General features: G+C 37.9%; 1 protein-coding gene across 8 annotated transcripts in view; it reads left to right on the forward strand.

Annotated features, from left to right (window-relative positions):
- Positions 1-27,078, forward strand: part of PLCH2 (phospholipase C eta 2) — a 421,543-nt gene that overhangs the window by 379,516 nt on the left and 14,949 nt on the right. For all 8 annotated transcript variants that reach the window (XM_072427173.1, XM_072427172.1, XM_072427175.1 and 5 more), the window contains 7 exons: positions 76-173; positions 1,030-1,212; positions 6,128-6,235; positions 8,687-8,811; positions 12,564-12,648; positions 13,162-13,308; positions 14,665-14,744. In XM_072427173.1, the coding sequence (XP_072283274.1) occupies positions 76-173; positions 1,030-1,212; positions 6,128-6,235; positions 8,687-8,811; positions 12,564-12,648; positions 13,162-13,308; positions 14,665-14,744 (826 nt within the window). The remainder of the gene's footprint in view (positions 1-75; positions 174-1,029; positions 1,213-6,127; positions 6,236-8,686; positions 8,812-12,563; positions 12,649-13,161; positions 13,309-14,664; positions 14,745-27,078) is intronic.

A 27,078-nucleotide genomic window follows, 5' to 3' on the forward strand; every position in this document is an offset into this window, starting at 1 on the left:
TGTCCATACAAAGCTTTTTTTCAGCTTATTCAAACCTTAGGCTGGACAATTGATAATGCTATATTTGTTTCTTAGGATAAACAGGCAAAAGAAGACAATGAAGCTTTCCAGGGCGCTATCAGATTTGGTAAAATACACAAAGTCAGTTGGTGTCCACGATGTGGAAACAGAAGGTAAGTGGCAGTCATTGCAAGGCTTATTTGTTGTACTAAAATCTGTAGGCATTTCATGTCTTGAATTGTATATTAGTTCTCCATTTCTACATGAAAAGTATATAAAGGTGTATTTGGTTAAACATATTCAACAGCCCCTAAGAAATATACTGACTTTCAGTTATATATAAAAGTTCTTTAAATGACTTTTCTCCTAAGATACTTAATCTACAAGGCAGTATGCCAAAACCTTTCCTGTCAGACATTTTACCCATTCCTTATACTCTACAAGATGACCTTCTTTTTCTCATACATGTATTCTAAATTTAATCTGCTACTCTCTGCCCTTGTTATGATGATTAGCAATATCTGTATCCCGATCATGGCTCAAGGGTTGTGTCAAAATGTAGGCCTAAGGAAGCTTTGTGATTAACACAAAATGTTCCTGTTCTGGTAAAGTACCCCAAAGCATTCTGTTTTCTTGTCCTTCACGTAGATGTAAATTTTAACTTGAAGATGCAGGTTTGTTTCAGACCATAAAGACTATTGGCATCTAGTAGAATATGTGTGTTTAACTGGTCTGGTGTCTAACGATAGCTGGGTTAGTGAACTGGAAACCCCAAAGCATAGGAAGACTTCTGTAGACCACTTATGTGAGCCAAGTTCATCCACACAAGAATTGGGGGCAGAAGATCAAGTAACTGTTTCAGATTTTTGTTCTGCCATAGTAAATGTAATAACATCACTGGCAGTATAGTAATATTTCACCTTCTGTATTATGGTAAGGACTGAGAACATAAGGCATCGCCTTGTACCAGACTTTATTTACTCTGCCAAACTGGTGATCATGAACCATTTTGCATTTCTCTCTTTTCAGTCTCTTGCAGCTGGCAGGTTTCGTCATTCAGCGAAACAAAAGCACATCAGATCCTCCAGCAGAAGCCAGCGCAGTTTGTTCGTTTCAACCAGCACCAGCTCTCTCGCATCTACCCTTCATCCTACAGAGTGGATTCCAGCAATTACAACCCACAGCCCTTCTGGAATGCCGGCTGTCAGCTAGGTGAGAGGAAAACTGCAGCTGAAACAAATGTTCTTTCCTTTCCATTGATAGCCACTGGGTAAATCAAGCTCAGAGCCCCGGGCTTTTTATTACTGCTGGGTTATAAGACTTAGTTCAGAACAAACTTACTATAACACTGCTGGAATTAATGAGTTATTTGTCCTCAATGAGCTTGGGCCGAGCGTAGGGAATTTATAAAAAAACATGGCATGTAGCACTTTTTCTTTAATGGTTTTTTTTGTGTTTTTCCTCCCTCAAATTTAAAGCTAAAGAAATAAAAAAACATATTTAGTTATGTTTTCTTAAAAAAATAATGAAATGTATTTTTAAATTAGTACTTAGTACTTTAATTTGACTTGGTATGGTCCAGCTATATGGCACTGATGGTTTGGGGTAGGGAAATAAACTTAACATTACTTTTTATTTCTTGACTGCATCAGAAAGTCAGGTAACCAGACTGTCTTTACAATCTATGTTCATTATGTTGTGCTTATGTCTTTACACATATATCTAGATTCGTATGATTAGACCTGGTCCTATAAATATTTCAGGGACCTGGGTTACCAGATTTATCCACCTGCTAAAGCCAAACTTAAAGTTCTTGCAACTCATTAGGCCTGATTTATTAAAGCTTTCCAAGGCTGGAGAGGATGAAGAGGATACACTTTTATCAGTGGAGCTAGGTGACCCAGCAAACCTGGAATGGATTTCTTCAAATTAATTTGCTAGCTTTCAAGTTTTTTTGAATACTTGACCAGATCAATTCCAGGTTTTCTGGATTAACCCCCCTAGCAGTAATCCCGAGTGTGACTTGGGGTGGATTTTACTTGCTAAAATCGGTAATCCCACTCACACTCGAGGTTGCTTTAAACTTTAAAAAAACTCGCTTACTTTGTTCCATTGGCATCCTCCTGGTCCCCACAGGTCCTGGGGACATGTCCTTCCTCTTCGAAGTTCAGCCATGAACTGCAAAGAAGTTCTCTGGGGTTTCCCGTTGCTGCATGCATCGGTGCCGGTGGTAGGATTGGCGGGAAATTCAAATAATTTTGTATTGGATTCAATACAAAATATCTGTATTGAGTCCAATACAAAGAAATCTTGAAAAAATTTTTGGTAATTTATGCCTAAGAATTATAGCCTACAATGTAAAATAAATTTCCATGCAAAAAAAAAAAATACGGACAGAATTAGAACGCTAGGAGGGTTAACCATCTTCACTGATAAATGTGTATCCTCTCCAGCCTTGGAGACGTTTAATCAATAAGGCTCATTTTTTATTTTTTGTTTTAAACAATACAAATAAAGTAGCAGAGGAATTGAGCTACTATAGCATAGAAATGCAATGCACATGTTAGAGAACAGAGCCTGCAACAAATGAAGCAGCCAGTCCCTGTACCTGAAATACCGTCTCAGGTGAACTAACTTTTTAATGTTTGAAACAAGACATTAAACACTTAACTAAAGTGTTTCCATACAAATACAAATCCTTACAGTCCTGAATAGTAAAATTATTATGGCCATTGGATGGTAACTGCTTCTGAGTAGTTCAGAGTTCTCAATACCTTTTGATACCGTGCCAGCACAGAGGTGCCTGTGATTTTCCAGCTGTTACTGAACTACAGTCCTCAGCTGGTCCATCCACCAAGCTGTCTGATATTGTGCTTAGAGCAAGCTTTTAATGCGGCAGCTGAACCAAACCCTATCCTAGCGTGTGTTTGATGCCAGCCGCAGAGCTGTAAGCCTCCAACAGGAGGGCACATCTGTGTCTGCAGCGGTAATGAGCCCACGAATATGAAAGTGGCTCATTTCAATACTCGGCACATAAAAACTCTGAGATATTTCCGTCTCTTGCCAAGTCTTGGCATTAAGAACTTTTTTGAGGGATAGATATTCCTTTCTTAGAACGGAAATGTCTTGCGGATACTGTTCTGTTTCTATAGAAACAATCTTGATAAAAGGAGACCAAGTAACCGTAAGAAAGATATATGGAAAGACACATAAAACCCCATGTGCTCATGTACGTGAAGGTGCCAGGGCTGAGCTCTTTGGTGTCACCAGTAATGGGTAAATATTGTCAGGGGAAATTATACCAGATCATAAAACAAGACAAAATGTTTTTTTCATACACACCAACCTATCAGATCTTAAAATTTATCTCTGCAGATGCCTGGCATGCATTTCTCTGGTTTAACATGTTCATGTTAAACCACAGAGTAGACTGGATTTTGCAGTTCTTTTTTGTCCTAAAGTTTTTTTTACCTTTCTGTATGTCATGGTATCTTCAGGATACAAGAGGCATAGGGAAAGTTCGCCAAAGTAAAAAGTAATACACTTTCCCTTAGATCACCATGACTTTTATCGTATCTTTGTTTTATATTTAGCAACAACAATAAAGTTTGACAGACTACCAATGCTGTTCAATTTAAATTCAGTCAAGTAGACCTTGCTCTGCATTGTTGGTTAATCTTGCATTGGCCTGTGCTTTGTCCATGCAGGGAATGTTATTATTATTATTACTACACAGTATTTATATAGCGCCATCATATTACACAGCGCTGTACAAAGTCCATAGTCATGTCACCAGCTGTCCCTCAAAGGGGCTCACAATCTAATGTCCCTACCATAGTCATATGTCTTTAATATAGTTTAAGGTCATTTTTGGGTGGTTGCCAATTAATCTATTTGCATGTTTTTTGGGATGTGGGAGGAACCCACGCAGTCATAGGGAGTACCTGCAAACTCCATGTAGATAGTGTCCTGGCCGAGATTCGAACCTGGGACCTAGCACTGCAAAGGCCAGAGCTATTACAGAATAACCTAAAAACATCCATCCTGTGCTGCCTATGATTGCTTTCTGTTTGCCCCTATTTTCCCTAGAGCTTTGAAAAATGCCCAGTACTTCTAGGTAGTGAGGAAATGTGATATGCTCACTTTTCTCCAACAATGCAGCTTAGGCAGGAGCCTGGGACCCAGTTGATGTCCAGGATATCCAGCAACAGGGTTCATGCTACTAAACTAAACCAGGATGAGAGTGCAACTGGTTAAACCATGTTGGGCACTTTACCAGGTAAAATGCCTATGTTGGTCATTCATGTCTGATCATTGCAATAGGTACAGAATAGGCAATTGGGTGTTAATTGGGCGCAAAGCTGCTACCTAATCGAAGCCCCATAGTTTTAAATGTCTTGTCATTTGGTGAAGGGAAGGGGAGTCTGTAGTCCATTGTAAATTAAGCTAAGACCAGACCAACTTGCTCAGGTAGGCAAACCAAGCCACACGAAAGCAGTCATAGAGTGAGTTGTTACAGCTGGGGTAGGGTAGATGGGCAAAGCATAAGTACAGGTAAGCTTACAAACAGATTCCATAGAGTTCTCTCTACAGATTGAATCTAGTAAATATATGGGGCAAATTATGGGTAAATTACAGCTGTATAACCTCTCTAGCAATAATTCCTGGTATTGGGGAAATGTGATGGGCCCACTTTTCCCTACAACGCAAAGTAGACTGGAGTCCATTGGATGTCCAGGAAGTCCAACAACAGCCTTGATGCTACTGAAGTAGACCTGTGTGATAGGACAACTTGTCAAATCTGTGCCTGTCACTTTACCAGGTAGAATGCCCTTGGAGGTAGTTATTGGGCACAGTACAGGTATGTTTGTAGGCCTACAAACAGATCATAGATAGTTTTGGTTATAGATATGTATTACCTGGAAAGTGTTTTCATTACAGGATGTCCGTTTTGTAGAAAATGTGAACTTCCCTCAAACATGTAAGCGTGGACACAAAAGGTTATTTAACACAGCAATACTCAGATCTTTTGTCCTAAACACAAATACACATAAATCTAATGTGATTTAAAAAATGATTTTCAATCTGTTTTGTTCAATGTTCAGAATTCACTGAAATATTTTTGGTGATGAAGGCCCTTGTTTAGAATTTTCCCTGTTTTTCAATTGTCTTTCAATTCTCCTCCTTTGATGTCACCTTGTCCCAATAGAAGCTCCAAGCAGATCCATCATTGTGATGATCAGAAAGCTAATCAGAGAAGAGCAGTGGTGTCCAATCAACAATGTAGTGAGGGCAAATCTGGAACAAAGAAATGCAAAAAAAAATTTATATAAAAAAAAAAACATAAACCATGATAACGGTTTAGGTCTAATTCGAGACAATAGGGCACATTTATAAAGAAGTGGTATTAATAGGGTGGTCTTAACTTTTTTATTCTGATCACCAGTTCATACAACAAGATTTAAAGGGAGGGATAAGATTTTGTGCTGAACTGTGTACCTCTTTAGGCACCATACTGTAAAAACCCTTAACTGATCAGAAACACATTTTGATAAAATTCATCGCATTTGGAAAAATTTCTCCTCCAGCCATGTATGCTACTTTTGTAAACGAGCTTGAACCAATAAAATTGCAAACAAGTCTGATTGCTGTTCTTGAATAGGAAGTTTCATCTGGGCAGCAGAAGGCCACTTTTGTGATAGTTCAAGCTTAAAAAAAGGATGGATCATCCTTTTAAAAAGTACCCTAAAGTTTTCTAATGGAAGGCATACAATAGGGCACTGCCGGGAAGATCTAGGAAAAATAAGAGTAATAAAAGAAAAAAATATTAAAACCAAAGGTAAGAAGGCAATTGGTACCAGGTCCCATCTGTATATGAATTGTGCAGAATGTGCATAGACTTTCAGCAGTGGTAATTGCGATGGCTTCCTAATACCCCTCTGAGATTTTATTTTGTCTTGAAATTCCAAGTACTTTTGAATTGTAATACAAATTGCTTTTAGGAAGCATGCCTTACCCTCTTCAATATAACCTGATAAAAATAAACTTTAATGTAAGCTTTGCAGAGACTTTATTGATTGTATCAGCATGTGTCGAAGTCACAAAGTCTTCTCTGTTTGTTTAACAGTTGCTTTAAATTACCAGTCGGAAGGAAGGATGCTGCAGCTAAACCGAGCCAAGTTCAACAGCAATGGGAACTGCGGTTATGTTCTGAAGCCAAAATGCATGTGTCATGGTGAGAAAATCATAATGGAGTTGAACCTAATATTGTTTAATAATATATTAAACTAATGTGTCAGATTCATACCTGCTGGGAAAATTCACCCTCACTATTAGTCTTGTTATCTGTTGTTATTGGGTCAGAAAAGAAGGAGAATTTAGCTATTACCAAAAAGGCAGTAAAAAGGTTCAAATGATAGTAGGACTTAAACCCACGGCTATTAAAAGGATTTTGCTTCCACTTCGGGCAGATTTCCACCCCCTTTCACTCAGGAGGGGCAGAATATAGAGACCCTGTTTTTGGACTTACAGTGAGGGATAGAAGTATTTGATCCCTTGCTGATTTTGTATGTTTGCCCTCTGACAAAGAAATGACCAGTCTATAATTGTATTGGTAGGTTTATTGTAGCTGTGGGAGACAGAAAAACAACAAAAGAACACTCAAAAACCCAGTGCTCAAAAGTCAGAGCTTGATGTGCATTGTAATGTGTGAAAAATGTATTTGATCCCTTCTCAACCAGTCTGGAGACTGTCTGGCTACTCCAGGACCTTCATGTGCTTTCTTAATGGGCCACTCCTTTGTTGCCTTGGCCGTGTGTTTTGGGTCACTGTCATGCTGGAATACCCATCCTGACCCATTTTCAATGCCCTGGCTGAGGGAAGGATGTGCTCACCCAAGATTTGACAGTACATGGCCCCGTCCATTGTCCCTTCGATGTGGTGAAGGTGTCCTGTCCCCTTAGCAGAAAAAAAACCCCAAAGCATATTGTGTCCACCTCTATTTTTTACGGTGAGGATGGTGTTCTTGGGGTCATGGGCAGCATTCCTCCTCCTCCACGGTGAGTTGAGTTGGTCTGAGAGCTCAATTTTGGTCTTGTCTGACCACAACACTTTCACCCAGTTCTCCTCTGGATCATTCAGATGTTCATTGGCAAACTGCAGACGGGCCTGTACATGTGCTGGCTTGAGCAGGGGGACCTTGCGGGCTCTGCAAGATTTCAGGCCTTCACGGCACAGTGTGTTACCAATTGTTTTCTTGGTGACTATAGTCCCAGCTGCCCTGAGATCATTGACAAGTTCCCCCCCAAGTAGTTCTGGGTAACTTTGTCACCGTTTTCACGATCATTGCAACTCAGAGGGGAGATCTTGCATGGAGCCCCAGACTGAGGGAGATTGACATTTATTTTGTGTTTCTTCCATTTGCAAATTATCGCGCCAACTGTTGTCACCATCCCACCAAGCTGCTTGGCGATAGTCTTATAGCCCAGTCCAGCCTTGTGTAGGTCTACAATCTTGTCCCTGACACCCTTAGACAGCTCTTTGGTATTGGCCATGGTGGCTAGTTTAGAATCTGATTGATTGATTGCTTCTGTGGACAGGTGTCCTTTATACAGGTACAATAACAAGCTTGGATTAGAAGCAGTCCCTTAAGCTACGTACACACGTCAGATTTTTATCGCCCGATAATCGGCATCGGCCAATTATCGGGCGAAAATCTGCCGTGTGTACAGTCGGTGTCGTCCATCGTCCGGACGACCGACCTGCCGGATCCACGGACGATGGACGACAGCCGATCGTAATGAAAGTGAAGGGGAGAGCGCGCAGCAGGGTGCCGCTCCGTCGCTCTCCCCCTCCCCTCTCCATAGAGCATGAACGGTGCTGTATGTACAGCACCGTTCATGCATCGTGCACTCCCTTGTCGTTGGAAAGGATCGTGAAAGATCCTTTCCAACGAGAAAAATTGGAAGTGTGTACGCAGCTTTACAGAGGCTGCTCCTAATCTCAGCTCGTTACCTGCATACAGTGAAGACACCTGGGAGCCTGAAACCTTGCTGGTTGATAAGGGGATCAAATAATTATTTCACTCATTACAATGCACATCAAGCTCTGACTTTTTAGCACTGGGTTTTTGAGGGTTCTTTTGTTGTTATTCTGTCTCTCACAGCTACAATAAAGCTACCATTACAATTATAGACTGGTCATTTCTTTGTCAGAGGACAAACATACAAAATCAGCAGGGGATCAAATACTTCTTTCTCTCACTGTATATTCTAGTGATTGCCAATCATAAAATCAATTGGACCAGCCAGCAAACCATATATTAGGCAGCAGATCTGAGAATTTTAAACCTCTAAGCGACTTTTAAGAAGTATGATTTTCAGTGGTAGTATAAATGCACTAAAAATCAAATATTTCAAATTTCATATTAACAAAATTCCTTTCTAGCCTATTTTTAAAAAGTGCTCTGATCTTCAGTATAGAGAATCCGTAACATAGTACTGAATGGAATTTCTGCTTAAGATACAAAACGTGTTTTACCCTAGGAAAGTAAACCAACCGATTTTAAAACCAACCGACCGGAAATAATAAACGAGTTATTGGCAAGCTTCAATAAAATGAGTTTGTATATTGAATAACGAATATTATAATGATGCCTGTGGCTAAGTTACCTCTGTCTAAATTTTAGGTGCCTTTAATCCAAATTCAGATGACCCCTTACCAGGCCAGTTGAAGAAGCAGCTTGTTCTCCGAATAATCAGTGGGCAACAGCTTCCAAAGCCAAAGGATTCCATGCTGGGAGACCGAGGAGAGGTAAGAAAAAGTTATTTCCAGCTTTAAGATCCAAGGCCAGGTAGGCTTTGGCTCAGAGTGTGGGTCATTTAAACATGTAAAAGTTTCAATGTAGAAGGTTAGTAGGAGTTAAGTGTATTGGAGGAAGCTGAATGCCAGGCAATAAACGTAAAGTAGATAGCAAAATGGCTTTAGATACAATTTAGTATTAATGACATAGCAGAAAGGAAAGTATTGATTTTTTACAATTCATAGCACTGAAACCTCTACACAAAAAATTTAACAATGAAATCACGTTTCAGGTTGTCAAAGCTTTAAACCTGGTGCAAGTCAAGTCCTGCTAGGGAACTGTGTTTACCACAACCATCAAAGTGTTACATTTAATGTTATTAATAAACAGTATTTACATAGCGCCAACACATTACACAGCAGTGTACAATAAATAGGGGTTGCAAATAATGCAGATGCAGACAGTGACACAAAAGGAGCAGAGGACCTTGCCCAGAAGAGCTTACAATCTAAGAGGTGGGGGAAGTAGCACACAATAAGAGGGGGTATATGGAATGGTGGGTAATACTCACAATAAAGCCATTGTACAGAGCCATCTACAGAAGACTTACCTTTTATGTTTTAAGGGTAAAGAGAGGGATAGGTGTACTAGAGTCAAACTCTGGAGGAAATAACCTGGCACTGCTACACCTACATAGATACAGTATAGTAAGTGTTGTCATTCTAATACAGGAAATGTGCTACTGGTAGGGTCACCAGGTGAAATAGACAACCACCAAAAATAAATGCAGCCACAACAGGTAGGACTGGTAACCTGTAATATATAAAATGTTCAGATAAAATATAAATAGGTCTTCATTGCCACCTGCTGGTTATATAGAGTCTCTGCCATGTTGTCTTTGTATGGGGAAAGGGGCAGTTACAGTCATATGCAATCCCTACTTCACTTGATGTTCCAGTTTTTTTTTTAGAAGGTGTTTACAAATGTTCACCATTGAGCTATTAAGTGCCAAAAGTTTTCTTTGACAACTTTAATTGGATCATTTCATTGGTTAGGTTACAACACAGTTCAGCCGAAATGTGAAAAAGAAAAAAAAATGTTCACTAGCAACCTTGAATTATATGACCCAACTGAAAATAGCAAGTGAAAAATCCCAGAAGCCATAGGCAGGGGGGGACAAGAGCAATTGACGAGGAAATCAATCTCAGTTGATAGTTTCCTTCTACCATAAGTCATTGGTCAGGCAAGGTCTGTAGAGAACAAAGAAATTGTAAAATGTTGTACTAATCCAGGCAAAGCAGAGCTGAACACAGAAAGTCAATGTAAAAAGAGGGTTTTACAGACATGCCAAAGCCACAAACATTTTCCCCTGGTCCTGGAGGGTTCTGTTTTTGCTTACATTGTACCATGCATTGTAGAGCCCGGCCATATTCATGGAACTAGATTCTGGGGACAATGTACCTACTCCAAGGAGTTAATTAACAGTGTCTCCCCAATAACAGAACAGGATCTTAGTGACCCAGAAGACTTGATGGCAAAAAGACGGCATGCAGACATTGCTACAGGGTGCTTAGAAAAAGATAAATAGGTTCCATAATCATCAAGAAAGTTGTGCATACTTGCTAATTATGGCAAAAGCGAACCCACACCAGCAAAAGTTGATTTCTGCTTTAATTGCAGTCACAACAATTGTTACATGTTAATAGATAGCATGTATTCTAATATGTGCGTATAACTGGCCTAATGTTGAATTTAACCATTGCCTGTCTGTGTTAGTATATTCTGTTTAGCCTGTGATCCAGATACATCTACCCGATTATTGTAGCATGGTCCTTTACAACAACAGTAGTACTCCTTGGTCAGGAACACACCCCTACCTCTAACTAATTTTGCAGTGGGAGAATAGTAGCATAAGGGATAATTATGGACATTATAATATCTCAGCATAGATAATGATAATAATAGACTAACAGTCTTCATGTTCTCTCTCAGCACCTGGTTGGCAATTAGTTTTAGCCTGAGCTTTGCAGTTTATTAGACTACGTACATATGTGTGATGATTCTCATCCGATAATCGCCTTAGGGCTGATATCAGATGAGAATCCGTCGTGTGTACATCACTCGTTGTTCCTCATTGCGATTGAGGAACGAAAGTGAAGCGGGGTGCCGCTTTATCCTTCTCTTGCTCCCCTCTCCATGAAGCAGAATAACGCTGTATGTACAGCACTCATCCATGCATCGTGCAGTCTTTTGTCATTGGAAAGGATCATGAAAGATCCTTTCCAACAACAATTATTGCACGTGTGTATGCAGCCTTACTGGAAGCCAACTCAAAGTGCAATTTGGGTACATAAGTTGGTTGTGTTCAAAATATGAATGGGGATTTATTTTTTTAATAATACACAGTTTTTGGGAGTTTTTTTAGCTAAGAATTGAGCTTTAAAACTCTGTCTTTTAACGATGATATCCTACTGACACAATACTTGTGTGACATTATTTGGCATCGATTGTTCTATGTGCCTAGCAGTTTTAGAAGTGTCATGCAAGAACAGTACAGACATTCGGTAAAAGGGCAGTGCAATGTGTCTTATGATTGAACAGACAGTCCTCACCACATGGCCAGCCTTAGCAATCATGTTGAAGAAGGGCTGACATTTTCTTTATTAATAAAGTATTACATCTACTATCGTTTGACACTTGCTGCTGAGGACATTTGTAGTTGATTCGGTCGTGGTATAGACGTATTGATTTTCCATGTATCATTGTCTGTTTTTGTTAGTGAACTTTCAGGTGTTTGTCACTGGAATGACAATTCATTTAAAGTGCATCTATTGCCGGCCTGTGTTAGAGGAAAGCAATATCTGAGCCGCACAATATCCAAGAGATTACCTTCCAGGGGTGTAGCTGAATACTTTAAACCAGATGTGAAGCAGGGCCCTAGAGCATTGCATTCATGGGAACACCTGCCATATATGTAAAGACATGACACAATATAATGGAATTGAATGAAATACAGCTTAACATTGAAATACGTTTTCAGATTCAATACTGAGACTGTCTTAGTCCCTGCATTGTTCAAAGGATGTTTGAATTGACACAGTCCTTCTAATATTTCCAGAGCCAAACTTACTTCTTTCTTACCAACAACCTCAATAATGATCTGGTTCTCCATTCCCAAATACTTTCCACATTTGCATGCATCACAAACCAACCAATGCTCACATTATCATGTCAGTATCAAAGTGTTAGCAGAAGATCCTTTAAGTCACATTGCCTCCAGGTGCTTTCTTTATTCTGTACTGATGCCAATCTATTCACCAGGTAAATTAGGAGCACACACATGATACCAGCTACATGATCTAAAGGAAAACACGATTCATCAGACCAGGCCACCTTTATATGATGCTACATGACCCTGGTCTAATGCCCATTGTGGGGGGTTTCAGTGGTAAATGAGGGTCAGTATGAGCATTGGTCTTTCCTTTAGCCCACTTTTGGTAGATATTAACCACACCACACAAGCTTTGTATTTGCACTAACCTATCATCCAGCCAGTCAAACATATCACTTTCAAGAACTGCGTGTCTACTTGCTGCCGTGTACATTCCACTTATTGATAAGTTCCATTATACATGATAATCATGGTATTCACTTCATATGTCAGTTGTTTTAATGTTTTGGCTGATGTAAGTAAACAAACCCACTGATAGCCAGAATGCAAAGCATCTTCACTGGCCTAACAATTTGTAAATTTGTATTTTAGATTATCGATCCATTTGTAGAAGTTGAGATCATTGGTTTGCCTGTGGACTGCTTTAAAGAACAGACTCGGGTTGTGGATGACAACGGTAAGCAAACAGCACAGCCAGGAAAAATCCAGTTTTTGTGGCGTTAGAAAGTGTGTGCACATTACCTATCTTTGATGTGTAATAAGAAAGATTACAATGAAAGGAAAGTAATGCAGTAACCTTTTAGACAGTTGTCACAAAAACAAGTGATCCTATTGGAAGAGTTCTTCCTGATACCTGTTCTGATAACAAATCAAACCTAAGAATGAGAAACCAATGTCAGAAACATTAAGGGGCTTGGAGCAAAAAGGGGCAGAGAACTGGAAGGGACAATTTTGAGGAACTAATTATAGAGACCTCAGATTACTGACCCAAAGTCAGAAAGTTCCCAACTGTGTTGACAGGGGTTCCTTGAGATAAGTGTAAAGGCTCAGTGTGCACATTCATTGGTTAAGTATTCTAATATTGCTGTATGTTGTGTTTTGTGCATGTAATATTCAATTTTGGCACCATAACCTTATACATAGATGATGAAAAAAAATGTGGATATGTAAACATGTCATTTGCTTGTAGGTTTTAACCCAATGTGGGAGGAAACATTAGTGTTTACTATACACATGCCAGAGATCTCTCTAATTCGTTTCTTGGTTTGGGATCATGATCCAATTGGACGGGACTTTATTGGACAGAGAACGCTCTCATTTACCAGCATGATGCCAGGTAACAATGTAATTCTTATTAAAGAAGGTATTTGTAAAAAAAAATAACCTATTATGCTCACTGTTGGTTAAAATTGAAAGCCTTGTGCCACTCCTGTGCCAGAATTTACAGATCATCCTAATGTTGGATGACCAGGCATGGATACTCAGTCCTATGCATGGTCCTGCAGGTCTGCTTCTCATTCCAGTCTTTCTTCAGTGTCCTTTTTTGTGGTCTGCCTACTGGTGCCTTCTATGTCCTGTTCATTTCCAATGCCTCTCCAATGACTACGGCCACCAGAGATTTTTTCTGGTGGCCAACCCTGGTTTTAACCCCCAAAACCAAAATACAATATAAAATATCCCTTACCCATGCTATCAGTGCTGCTTTATAATAATATATCTTTAAATGGTGCCGATTCCCAGCAGCTGCAAAATCACAGTGCCCAAAAGCTACACATATTACTATCCTGCGTTTTGCTTATATCTAATATTTCAATACACTTTATTTTTCTTCATGAACCAGTGCTATTCCCCTCTTATGTGTAGATAGAGTAGAGAATGGGTAAAACCCTTATGAGTTTGTCTTAGATTCTACAGGACATGAGAGAAAAGTTTTACCAAATGAGACATCAAACTCTGAAACAGTTGTCATTTGTGTTCCATCATGCTTTTGTAACGGTTGTTAAATGTTCTTATCTGAATGTAAAATTCTGATCACGTCATGGGACAAATGAAGAGGGAGAACCTATCCAGCAGAGCGCAAAGAATATCATATAATACATAAAGTTTAAATGTGATTGCTAGAGGGCTACACAGTCCCCCTTTTGTAGACCAGCCAAGAAATCTCCTTAACCAAAATTTGATTAGAAAAATCCTGTAATATCCCTTTGATCTGTTTATAGAGCATATTCTCCTACAGAGAAGGACTATTAGACTCAAAGGGTGCAATAATCTCCTTGGTTAATCTAGTTTGACTCAAGCAGTATAGTTATTTTGGGCTCCTCTTCTCGTAATTTGAAGTACAAACGCCCCCTCCTTTCCATGTCCAATACACAAAAGATTGTTGTTGTTTGATATTTCAGCTAAGCACACAAGAATGTTCAGAAACAAGAGCGCTCCATCCTGATCAACAGGTCTTTTTGTGTATGTATAGAAAATGAATTTAGCCTGAGAAAAGGAAACAATGCAGCCACCACTTCCAAGTGCTGAAAGTCTAAAATATATATTTTTTTATGTTGTTGGATTTAGATATACTTTGACTGTTGTGCTTCATGCAACCCAGAAGATCAATGCCCCCCCATAACTAATACATGTACCTGTTCTTGCTGAATGTAAAACTGACCATTAAATACCCCTTGTTTTTTCCCTACTGTAGGTTATCGACATGTGTACCTAGAAGGTATGGAAGAGGCATCCATCTTTGTTCATGTAGCAATTAATGACATCAGTGGTAAGGTGGGTGTAACTGAATTTCTGTACATAAATTGATTCTATGGGATAGACCTTTATTGGACTGTCTTCATATCATGTGGATGTGGTATACATTCTTGCATTTAGAACACGTGACTTACTTAACTATTTTGTTGGAGAACCAAGTTCTTCTGCTCAGAATTATTTTCCTATATGTATCGAAGTTTGGAAATATTTATATACAGTTGATATTGTTCCTAGTATAAAATTGTTCTGTCTGGTACACGGGAATTACGTGTTGTTTTTTATCAAATTAAGGCTTGGTGAATGGTTTTACCGATTGATGATGGAGGTAAAATAGAGTGACAACCCCCATTAGTGTAGGATAAATGTGCAATAATCCCAGGCCAAACCCATTTCTTATCTCTACGCATGATTGTATGTAGAGATCATAGATAGAACGATCAATTAAAAGACTCTCATAGGCTCCCATCAACCTTCCTCATGATGGAGTGTTGGAGGTACAAACATACTCCCTGAGGTGGTGACCCATGCTGCTTTTATAAAGATTTAAGGCTGGTTTGTTAACCTGCTGACATTGCTGGGTCCTTTGGCACCCAATACAAAAGGGTCAATATGTCCTTCTTTCCCCAATAAGCTGCGAACTGTCTTAACATTGTAGGTTAAAGGTCATTTTCCACTACTCTCCTGTTGAATATCCAAAGCCATCCCATTACTTCCTGCAGATAGACGACAGACAATGAGGTTATTTGACTTTTAGACTTCTCAATAGACATGAGATAAGTTATTAAGTGTGCAGAGCTTTTTTTTGTTTGTTTGATTGAGAACTTTTTACCATCATTTAAGTAATATTTTTGCCATGTCAGTAGAGAAAATATTTTACAACCGAATGATCATGCCACATTCTCAGTGAATAGAGATGTGTGTCCATGTATGAGGCATCTTTTAAGCTAAAATGTCCTGGTGCAAAATCTGAACAAAAGCCCATATTATTTCAAACCCTAGGAATTTAATAAAACAACTGCAAACAACAGCACAAATCTCAAACATGTCAGGAGTAAAGAATAGCTTCTGTATTATCCATGGCAGCTTATACTACTTTTACACTCTAGAGGGCAGCAAAAACCAATAAAATGTAGTTATTGGAAGCCAGAATAGAATTGGCTGCTGTGATGTATCCATGTTGCATCTAATATTTACCAAGAACTGTTATGCCAGTATATTGTCAGTATATTGGAACTGATAGCCTCCAAGCTTTAACAGTTACTGAAAGATGTTCATTGTTTTTGTTTCCGAGCACTCCATATGTGCGTACTTGTTCCAGTTTTTTGACTCCAAAAGCAATTCAATACGTATGACAGGGACGGTTATACTATTTTTGGAGGTCACTAGGTTTAGTCTTCTTTTGTCTTTCGATGGAGGTTACCAAATAGTTATTAGGGGAAAGTGCATTTGAATGTACCAGCAGTAATAGGTGTTCATGTACAGCAGGGCTAAATAGTAATTAGTAAATAGTAATAGAATGTAATTTTATTGCGTTTTTTCGAGCTGTTGGTTTTAATTTTTCCAGAGCTTGTGACCAGCAGAGCAATGCAGAATCTTCACACAGTATTGCATACAATAAGATATAGTACTATACACCCACTACTCCAGGAAACCAAATAAAAAAAGTTCACACAAGTGTTTTTGCAAACAGTTTTGAATGGACCAAATACTTCCATTCAATATCTTTTATTTGACAAGTGGTACATAGTTTTCTGGACATTAAATGCAACATTCATAGACTGTTTGCCACCCCCTGGCTTCCAGAAAGCTTCAATTGGTTCAACTTGCATGTGCCTAAAATGCTTACCCAGATGTCTTTTAGCATTTACAAGCAGTCTTTACAAGGCATTGAGTGCCTAGTGTTTGCCATAAGGCACTTGTGGGGGGATAAACCCCATGGTAAGATGCCATTTGTCTGAACTTGACCTTCAAGCATATCTTTACCCAAGAAAGAAAGTATTTAAAAGTGTAGGGAAGTGTTAGACTTTCTGTTGAGTCTTATCGGTGTCTCTTTCCCAGGGGAGATTTACCCCCTTTATTCTTGATGTCACCAAAGCAAGAGGCCAGAATACATCAACCAATAAATGTTCTAAAGTCAACTGTCCACTTTGGAGAGATTTCTCTTTTGTTGTGTCTCAAAAAAAGTGAACAGAATGCTTCCCGGTCGAACAGCAAAAAGTAGCTCGTGTGAGTTTTAAACCCTTTTCTTATCCACTCAAAACAAAAGTTTTGGTTCTACAGACACTTTATAAGAAGTTGGTAACTGTGTTAGTTAAATTCAATGCTTTTATCATCTCCTCTTTTAAAACTATCCCCACTTTTTAAGTAGATCGGATGTCTTTATTTCACATTATTTTGCGCTTGTTTTTTATGTGTCATGCTTTCAAAAAGTTGAGTGTAGGCCATCGTCTGAGCTCAGAAACTATCAAATGCTTAACAATTCCCTCCTTAACCTTGGCCATGAACATCACAAGTGAAAAGGAAAAAACAACCCTGCCATTATGGTGTGTATAGCCCCACTGTGTCTCTGCCAGAGTTGAAAGTGTGATGTCTTTTGCTTGAGCTGCTTTTTAAAGTGCTTTGTAGATGAGTCCATGTTTCCATGGAGAGCCTAATGTTCCCCGATGAACTGTGGTGCCCACGTTAGATATGCCTAGCAATTTACTTTGCACAGAGATTTTCTTCATTTAGCTCTTTTATATTTTCTTTGAATGGCTATATACCAATTTTTCAACTGTGCTGGTTATAATCACCTGTAATCAAACTCTGTATTAATTCCCATCACCCTATGAGATCTCCATTAAAATAGCTGTATGTAAATTATATATAGGAGCTGTTACCTGCCAAAGTATTTGTTTTTTTTTATCAATTTAGCTTAAATTTGGTGGCAGCAAAGTCAGGTTGGTGACCTGTCTTTTCTCCAGTGCTCCAAACAAACACAGTTTGGGTATCTTCCTACCCCCTGGCTGTGATTGGACAGTGAAGGAGCACATGCAGGCTACTAAGCTCATCCCTTTTCTGATCCTTTTTTCTATCAACATGTTCCGCATCAGCTCATATACCTGGTCCACTACTAATGGCTTCCAAGTGATGCCATTCCATATTGGTGTTTTTTTAGGTTTTGTACCACATCAATAGATTTAAAAACACGGTACAACTGGGCTGTTATGCCTAAGGTGAGCTTTATGGCTCAGGCACAGGTCTAAATTAGGGTACTTTTTAGGGAAGAATTTGTAGCATACATGGGGCACCCAAGCAGACCCGAGGACTGTCTACACTATAAAGTGTCTTTTGGGGGGAGGCAGTTGGATTAATAACCACATGCAAATATTTTTCTTTCATTTTTCTTTTTGCTTTCTATTATATGATTTATTTCTGTGTTGGCTTAGAATGGGTATTTATACAGCTACCCTAAATTCTGTGGATTTTGGTAAGTTTTTTTTTATGGGTCACCTTCTCAAGGGTGTATTTCATTGCCGTTGGACATTCATTCAGCTGTGTCATCAGTCTCCAATCTATGTTGCTATTTGTCTTTTGTTTGGTGGATCATTTTGTTTAGTCTTGTCAGTATTTTTGGCTTCTGATCTTCTAGGCATACCAGACCCAGATTGTTGTGCAGGCTATGTAGACCTGAGGCCAGGGATCACACAAAGTTCAGTCTACAATACTCTCTCCTCTGTGTAAAGTTGGGGCTTGAGTAATATGATGGGTTGTGTAGTGGTGTCCTAGCATTTCCCAGCTCAAAAACAATCAATAGCTGCAAATCCTGAAGTGCCAAAAGTGGTTGAAATGGCTTTTTGTGTGGTTTTGTCTCAGTGATGAGACACTTTGTGTGGTTGGTTTGTTTGTTGACTGTTTCAATAGACCTAAATGAGAATATATTTTAAGTGCCTGATAAGTGTTTTTATGCAGTTTGTAAGCTCTTGAAAGGCACTTTAGAAGCATTTCTGTAACACTAGAAAACCACACTCATGGTAGTTTTTAGGCATTAGATAACTGCCTTATATATCATAGGTGGCCTTGGAAATGGTAACCTCACTACAAAAATACTGTCTATGTGAACAAGCCCATAGTGAAATGTTACTATATATATATATATTGCTCTTGGTCCAGTTCTTCCTGCTGCTGATTGTACCTTGGCAAATCTGTTTGCCAAACAGATTTCAAAGTCAATGACAAAAGGAGAGCCAAGATTTTTCGCTCTACAGAGCTGTCCATAGTTGACCAATCATAATGGTTTTATTTCCCAAAATTCAAGAGGTACAATTCAATCAATTGCTTTTGTGCTCATTTTCTCCAATTTTCAGAAATCGCTCAGTGTAGGTACACAATACTTCGCTTACATCCTCTTACAGAAACGTAATACAAGGGAGGTGGCAAGCACAAATATGCATTTCTATGTTTGCATTATAATGGTGGTCTTTAATAATATAAAATATATTTAAAAAAATAAATAAATATATATATATATATATATATATATATATATATATATGCACAAATCACAAACCCTATACTACTCTAGACTATTCTCCAACATAACTAGAGTTCCTTCCATAAGAATTAATTAAACACACAGCTATAAAGTGTAACTAGGATATTGTAAATTACATGTTGTACAAGTAAGTATATTATTATCATCGTGCTGGTTTAAATATATTCAATTGGCAGACAAGCTATAAAATATTTTCCGTATGTGGTGGGAGGTGTTAATTATTGGTATGTGTACCTTAATTACATAATGTTGATCTCATATATCTAAGTTCCATGGTATTTTATATATAGCTAATGCCATGACTAATTAGCTAAGACAGCAAGTGCGTTGTTATTTTGGAAGGGAATTGTTTATGCCTTTAAGCTTGTCCACTGAAGAAGCAAATAGACGGATCATGGTTCTATGGATCCAATCTGTATACAGCGTGGATGACTTTTAGGGCACAATTCTTCCACACTCCACCCAGCATAATGAGCTTAATTTATACCATGTAGGCCATGGTGTGGAGCATGCTGTGTCCAATATTTTTTTTTTTTTGGCACCTTACACCAAATGTGTGAACCTTACACCAAAAAAACAAGGTCTGTTTGTCCTCCCCTTTGCTGAACCACCATAGAAAATGAGAAAAGCACTGTTTAGAGAAGTAAAAGTATATTCTCCTTTTCCCTTGCTTCTCTCCACAGTACCTATATGTGGGGATGTCCTCTTCCTTCTAGCAAGATTTGGCAAATGTAGAGTAGCCTATGTTGAAGCATCTGTATTATCCCCAATCCAAATCCAAAAGAAAGTTTTGGTCAAGGCCAGTTTTATCTTAGCATGGAGGAAAATTTTTAAAAACACGGGGTTAGCCAGTATTTATATAGCGCCAACATATTACGCAGCACTGTACATTAAATGAGGTTGCAAATGACAAACCTAAACAGACAGGAGAGGGCCCTGCCCCGAGGAGCTTACCATCTAAGGGCTAAAAAGTAACTGAAATCACACAGCTGGGTATCTGGTAAATGTAATCTGACCCAGAAAAAACCTGCGGAGTTGTAAGGCTGAGTCAGAATTCCTGATTTGCCTTCTTTTGAACTCATTGGTTCAGCATAACATCCAGGCAACCAGGCACGATGAAGTCATCATGAGCATCCTATTTATCACTTTGCTAAAATCAAGTAAAATGGACTTCTGGATCAACACATTTTTCACATTTTTTACATGAATAAAACGAGACAATATTGTGATATTTGCTGTATTGCTTTATAATTTTACACATTGTTATAAATGACACTTTGGTCTATTGTTCATCATTTATAGAGCTTCTATGGAGGAGACCATGTAAGCCCATTGAAAGGCTGCTTGTTTCCCTTGTTAAGGTCTTTTGAACACACAGAAGAAGTAGCATTAGTTTACAATCCTTTTATGTCATATTGCAGACTTATCACTTTTCTCCTTGAATAGCTGTGTGATTGCAGCTGTTCATTTGCAAGCCAAGTATAGAGTTGAAAAAACATTCTAGTGTACATTTTAATACCAATATAACAGCTAATCAAGACTGTTTGTTGGAAGCACGTATTTATATTTCACCCTTTTTCTTACTGCATATGTTTAGTGACTTGATTCCTCATTCCTCCTGCTTGCATATATGTATGTGTGTGTATTTGAGAACAGATATGAGAACCTGTAGACATAACCCCCATTTATTTAGGAATATAACTAATTTAATACCAAATAAAGCTTTGTGTAAGACTGGTGTATTAGTATACTGTTTTTGTAGTGCTTAATTTAGAACAGGGGTCCTCAAACATTCTAAACAAATGGCCAATTCCCAATCCTTCAGACTTGATAGGGGGCCAGACTGGGACAAATAGGCCAAATGACCAGATACCTGTGGTTAGTGGAAGAAGAAATAATGTCAAATGTAAAAAGAAGAGGGCCCATTTTTGTGAGGGTGATAGTGTTTAATGATTGGTATCAGTAAAAGCAATAGTACCCTCTCACTGATGTCAATGATTGGCATAGTGCACTATGATTGGTGTCAGTAGGAGGAATATTGCCTGTTAAAGGCAAGGAGTGGGCTGCAGTTTGGGAACCTCCAGTTTAAAGGCAGAGATCTCCTAAGTACATTTGCATGCCTTACTCAATTTGTCTCCAACTTTGGTATATTGGGATTGCCAGCATCCCTTTCCCAGAACTTCAATTTTGTTTATAATATCCTATTAGGTATTACTTAATATCTGATTTAAATAATGTATGCATATTATATTTATGAATAGTGATGAGCTGGTAAAATTCTACTTTTTCTACTAGAATTTGGGTGATTCTATAACAATGAATTATTGTTGAATTTAATGCATACATTTTATACCATGGTTAATTGAATTTGTTGGGTCTATAGCTGCTAACTTTTCAAGTTACCTAATATTATATTTAAAGCACTGGGAAGCTAAACACCGATTTAAAAAAAATTTCCAATGAAAACTAACTTCAGCTTACGGAAAACAATAATTTCTAAGATGTTTTAATTTGTTCAAATTCCCTCTCTGGACCTCCCACCAACCAATGCTGAGCAAATGTATTCATTTCTAATTATCAGTTTTTGCAGTATTTGCCATGGTAAAGGTAATTTACGTAGATCGCACACATATTTCCTCTGATATTAGAATATTGCTTGCTTTTCCCCAGCATTTTAAGTAAGGCTACATACACGCCTCATATGATTGCTGTCCAAATCTTGCCTCAGGGCTAGTATGGGGCAAGAATCAGACTTGTGTACAGTGCCTGTCCGATATCGTTCATAAATCCACCCTGACGGATCTACGAATGACGAAAGATGAACAGCCGCAATGCAAAGGGATAGCCCAGAGCGATGCTGCTCGCTTGTCCTCCAACCTCCCCTCTCCATAGAGCAGAACGGCGCTTCATTCATCTTTCACAATTCTCTCCAATGACAGAAATCTAACGTGTGTACATAGCCCTAGTTTCTATATAGGTGTCTTCTGAAGGAGGCCGAGAAAAAGAGACATTTGAGATGATGACAAAAAACAACCCTTAAAAAAATTTAATAAGAAATGCAGATACTGGTAAATAATTTTCACTATATTTATTTTAATATGTTGGTGGATTGGTCATTTTTGCATGAAATTATCATTAAAACTTCTTCTACCCTTGATGGGTATCTTCATCTGGGGAAGCCAGAGTTACCCGAAACATGTCGTAAATGTCAATATTTGTTTCAGAATTTCACATAGCATCATTAATTAGGCATAATTGGTATTTGTTGCTGATACTTTCTAATAAAATCATTATTTTTCCTAAAGATTGGTCCGCTTTCAGTACTGACCTAGGGTCAGCCATGCCAACAGTTGCACAATTTGTATGATTTTGATCTTGGCGAGTCAATACATTCAAACATCACTATTCTTTTGTATGTCCGATGATAATAAAGAAAACGTAATTTCAATCTCAAAGCTGTTGGAGAAGGATAACATCCCATGATGGTCTTCTATTGATGTGATGTTACTGTGGAAAGTAATCCTTCCTTCTCAATGAATATACACGATTCATTTTTTTATTCTTTCCTGCCAAAGACCCTCATTGCATATATCAAATCACAATTATTTAATTTATAGTTTGGCAAATTGGTTATTTTTATGTGAATTTTTCATAATAATACCTATGCATGTATAAGTCATGCAGCTTTGTAAATTAACATTTAAGCTGTGCATTGCCACCTCCTCTGCATGAGTTTAATTAATACGTTTTAGAATAAAGACTTCTATTACTCTACTGCAACAAAAAAACCCTCTTCCTTTAGTTTTACTTGATGACTTTCTTGGTAAAGTAACCAAATATAAAATCCATTAGTCCTCTTGAGGTGTTCACGGTTATTATTATTATTATTTTTTATGCTAAAATCAGCGACATGAGTTACAATAATTATTTTTGTCACCTATGGCTATTCATATAAAGCAAAATACAATAAAGGAATAACTTTAGATTTTTTTAAAAATAAATAACATCTGGATAAAGAATATAGAGATTCACAATAATTCACATCTACACCACATCCGAGAAAACAGCAACATTACATCCCTTTAGGATTAAAAAATATAACCACATGCTGCCTTTGATGGATGATGGTATATTGGAAATCTCATTGCAAAGCCCAGATCAAAATGATTTGTTTCCTGTGTTCTGGCAAGGCGGGTTGCCTTGGTTACCTAATTAACCAGTGGTCTCTTTGCAGCTATGTGTTTTTTTTCAGATTGAAATGTCAGCTGTGGATATATATCCTCATATGCTAGGTATACAGGATGCTCATTTATATACACATCATTGGTATATGTTGGAGAGAACATCAACATTACCCTAATTATCAGTTATGTAATGAAGGTATTACTGGAAGATTCACTGGCATATTCATTATATGTGAAACAAAGTGGCATGGCAATGAAAGTAGAGTGACTACATTATGGGGGCCACCCTAACACAAAATCATTTTTCTGTTAGGTGGTGGTGAACTCTCTACAAGCTTCCATCACGAGGGTGCCCAATGGCAGCATTCTTACCAAAATATCAATTTTGGATCTGCTTTTTCATTACATTGTTTTCTTGGCTTACAGTAGAAGTGGTTTTAGTGTCACTTCACTTACTAGTCTGAGCTTCACGTCCTGCACTTCTTTTTAGCACTAAGAGCTCCTGAACTGCCGAGTTCTTGTTGCCCAGAACTAATATACTAAGGACATTTACATCAGGGGTACTTTTTGCTATTAAAGGTTTGGTCATAAAACTCTGCACCTCCATTTATACCCCCACTTAAAAAATGTTGAACAATATTTTTTTGCTAGCATCAGTTTTATGTTTTAATGTGTTGAAAGATTTTTCATATCTGGGTAGGGTGTGGAATAATGGGCCTGGTTTATCAAAGCTTTCCAACACTGGGGAAAAAACTTAGTTGATCCAACAAACCTGAAATAGATCTTGTCCAGGAATGAAAACAAGTCAAATAATAGCAAATAATTTTAAGAAATGTATTCCAGGTGTGCTGGATCACTCCTGCGACAGTCTGTCTTCTGCAGTCTTGGAGAGCTTTCATAAATCAAACCCAATGACTTGATAAGGAACATCAACCAGACTGGGTTAGGTAATGCCCTATGTTAATGAGGAATACAACAGACCATAAGGAAATTAAACTAATAATAAGTACAATGGTCATTCCATGGTGATGGTGTGGTTTGCTATAAGCATGTTGAGTGTTAAATTGTGTTAATTCTTGTACAGTGGTCATGTCATAGTGGTGTTGTGTTGTGATGTTTGTATGAACCAAAAGAGAACCATTTTGTGGTTATATCTAGCGATTAGGTCATGTTAAACTATAGTCCTCATGAATTGCATCCTTTAAGAAATTTCCATGTAATATAGCAATATATCCAAAATACAGAATATATTTGTCTTTGTGCCAATAAGCAAGTTTAACCACTACAATAATGAATGTTTTGCTGTCTCAGCTTTATCCTAATTTCTTCTTTTCTAGCTTGTGTTTTTTCCTTTTTTTATTTTCTTTGTTGCATTCCCTTTTGTTTAAGCAGTAAACTGTTACCTGGAAATGCGCATATGTCAAATATTCTGCTTTTCTGTTTGAATGCAGTGCAAATACAATCATCTTATTAGTAGAACCCGAACCCTTTAATTCTGCCAAGCTTTCTGTTGCGTCTTACTGTTTGTGTTCTGTCTAACCTGCATAATGTTTCACTGTTTGTTCTCTTATTCAGTCTAGCTGTGAAGTTCTTCTCTTCACTTTTAATGTTGTTTCTTTCTGATTTACCTTTACTCTGTCTGTTTGTGATTTCAGTGGACTTCTCTGTGTCAAAAATCTACTTTTAGAAGCAGAGACTATTTAGGAGCCATGAAGGTACCCCCCTCATGTCACAGGAAGGTGTAGTGAGTGACAGACACTCACACATTCTGCATGTTTTCCAACAAGTCAACTCATAAGCATCATTGTCTCCTACTGACACATTAAAACAATCATTTTATGGATTGTCCTACTACTAATAGGCCATCCACAACCTTCAGAAGACCATTTATGAAGCTGATCCAGGGTGAAAAATTAATTTGTGTTTCAGAGACTTTCTTCCTTCAAGTGTCCATTTTAATGTGTTTCTTTTTTGTTAATATTGTGCTTTTACTTTTTTTGTTAGTTAGTTTTTTGTGTGTGTGTTTTTTTTTTCTTTTTCTTTACATTTTTCATTCACCTAATATGGCTCAAACATAATCCTTGGTGCTTGAAAGAATATATAGTAGTCTACACAAGTGAGATTATAATACAATTTACTACTTTCTACAACATATCATTTAAATACACATAATTTAGTGCCAATGATTGAAAATGTGAAGGAAAGGGTCAATACATTTCTGTATTGCTGGGGAAAATTGGAGCAGCAATTGGCAAATGTAATAATAAAATGCAATCATAAGGCTGATATTTTTTACCCAAAAAGGGGGGAACCCTAAAGTCAAAATCTTTTTCCTAGTTTGTGAGAGCATGGAGAAAAGTTACAAGCTCTGTCAAGAAAGGAGATTTGCCTGCTGACTTTGCCCTGGTCGCCATTGCTATTGGGACTGCAACTGAGAGAAAATATAGTATTCTGATCTGCAAAAAAACTAAGACACCAATGGGGACACATGTTTCCATTGTCTAAGCAGGTGTTCCATCACTTTAAAGAGATTTTCCTTCATTTCATCTTTTCTACCAGACAAAGTAAAGTCACAACAAGGGTGTTTCTAAGCAGTATGGTGCCTAAATGACTTCTAAAGAGAGATCAATAATGCATACAGCTTGATTTTTTTTTTCTTTTTAACATTTGGATCCCTTTTTTAACCTCTAAAATCTGGAAGGATTGGTTTTTAGATGTATTTCATGTTTTCTGCGCCTAACGTTTCAGGAGATAACTTCACAGCATTACATTGGGCATATTTTATTTGTCCTCTTGGACATGAATACATTTTAGCTGTCCACCTAATTGGACATGAATAGACTGATGGTGGTATGGTACTTAAAAAATGGATTTACCTGTCCACTTTTAACCCTACCAAAATAATGAAAATACAGAAGAAGCTGTATAAAAGGATTATGTAAAAAGAATATAGTATTACTAACTAAAGTCACATCATGGGTTTGGAGATGTGCACTTCCTTCATCAGGGCCATCTTCCCCAGCATCTTCCTCAAACACAGCCGTGCAAAGTCTGGTCTCAGATATACCCAGCTGACTGACTGTCCCTGTTCTATATGGGTTGATCTGTTTTTATTAACAGTTTTCAATAACACAATACAATTCAATCAACATACAAAAGGAGAAATGAGTGAATTACAATGTGCCTGTTCTTTAGATTAGATTTAGATCTATTGTCCAGGGACACTAGATTTACACATAGGAGGAGACTGATCAGAGCCATACGTGGATGGAAGATGACAGCCAGAATAATAAAATGGTGTTATTAGAACAGTTTCAGCATTTTTGTAGTTTACAAATGGGAATGTCCCATGGTTTATGGGCCCTGGTAATTTTTCAGAATAACCACATTTATATATTAGTTTTGCCTGAGAGACAAGAATAATGCCAAAACCACACTATTGGTAAATGCAGCACAAATTATAAAGGTTTTACACCTTTTACTATTTTTAACAATCTATATTGTAAGGCATGTATTAAACTGTGCTAAGAACTGCCAGTTCATGAGTGTTGCAGACCCTTTATAAAACTAAATAAATAAACATGCAAAATATTATGTTTATTGGCAAACAGAATTTATCAATTATAAATAAGTC

The sequence above is a fragment of the Pyxicephalus adspersus genome, chromosome 11 (genome assembly GCF_032062135.1).
Source record: "Pyxicephalus adspersus chromosome 11, UCB_Pads_2.0, whole genome shotgun sequence".
Classification (NCBI taxonomy): Eukaryota; Metazoa; Chordata; class Amphibia; order Anura; family Pyxicephalidae; genus Pyxicephalus; species Pyxicephalus adspersus.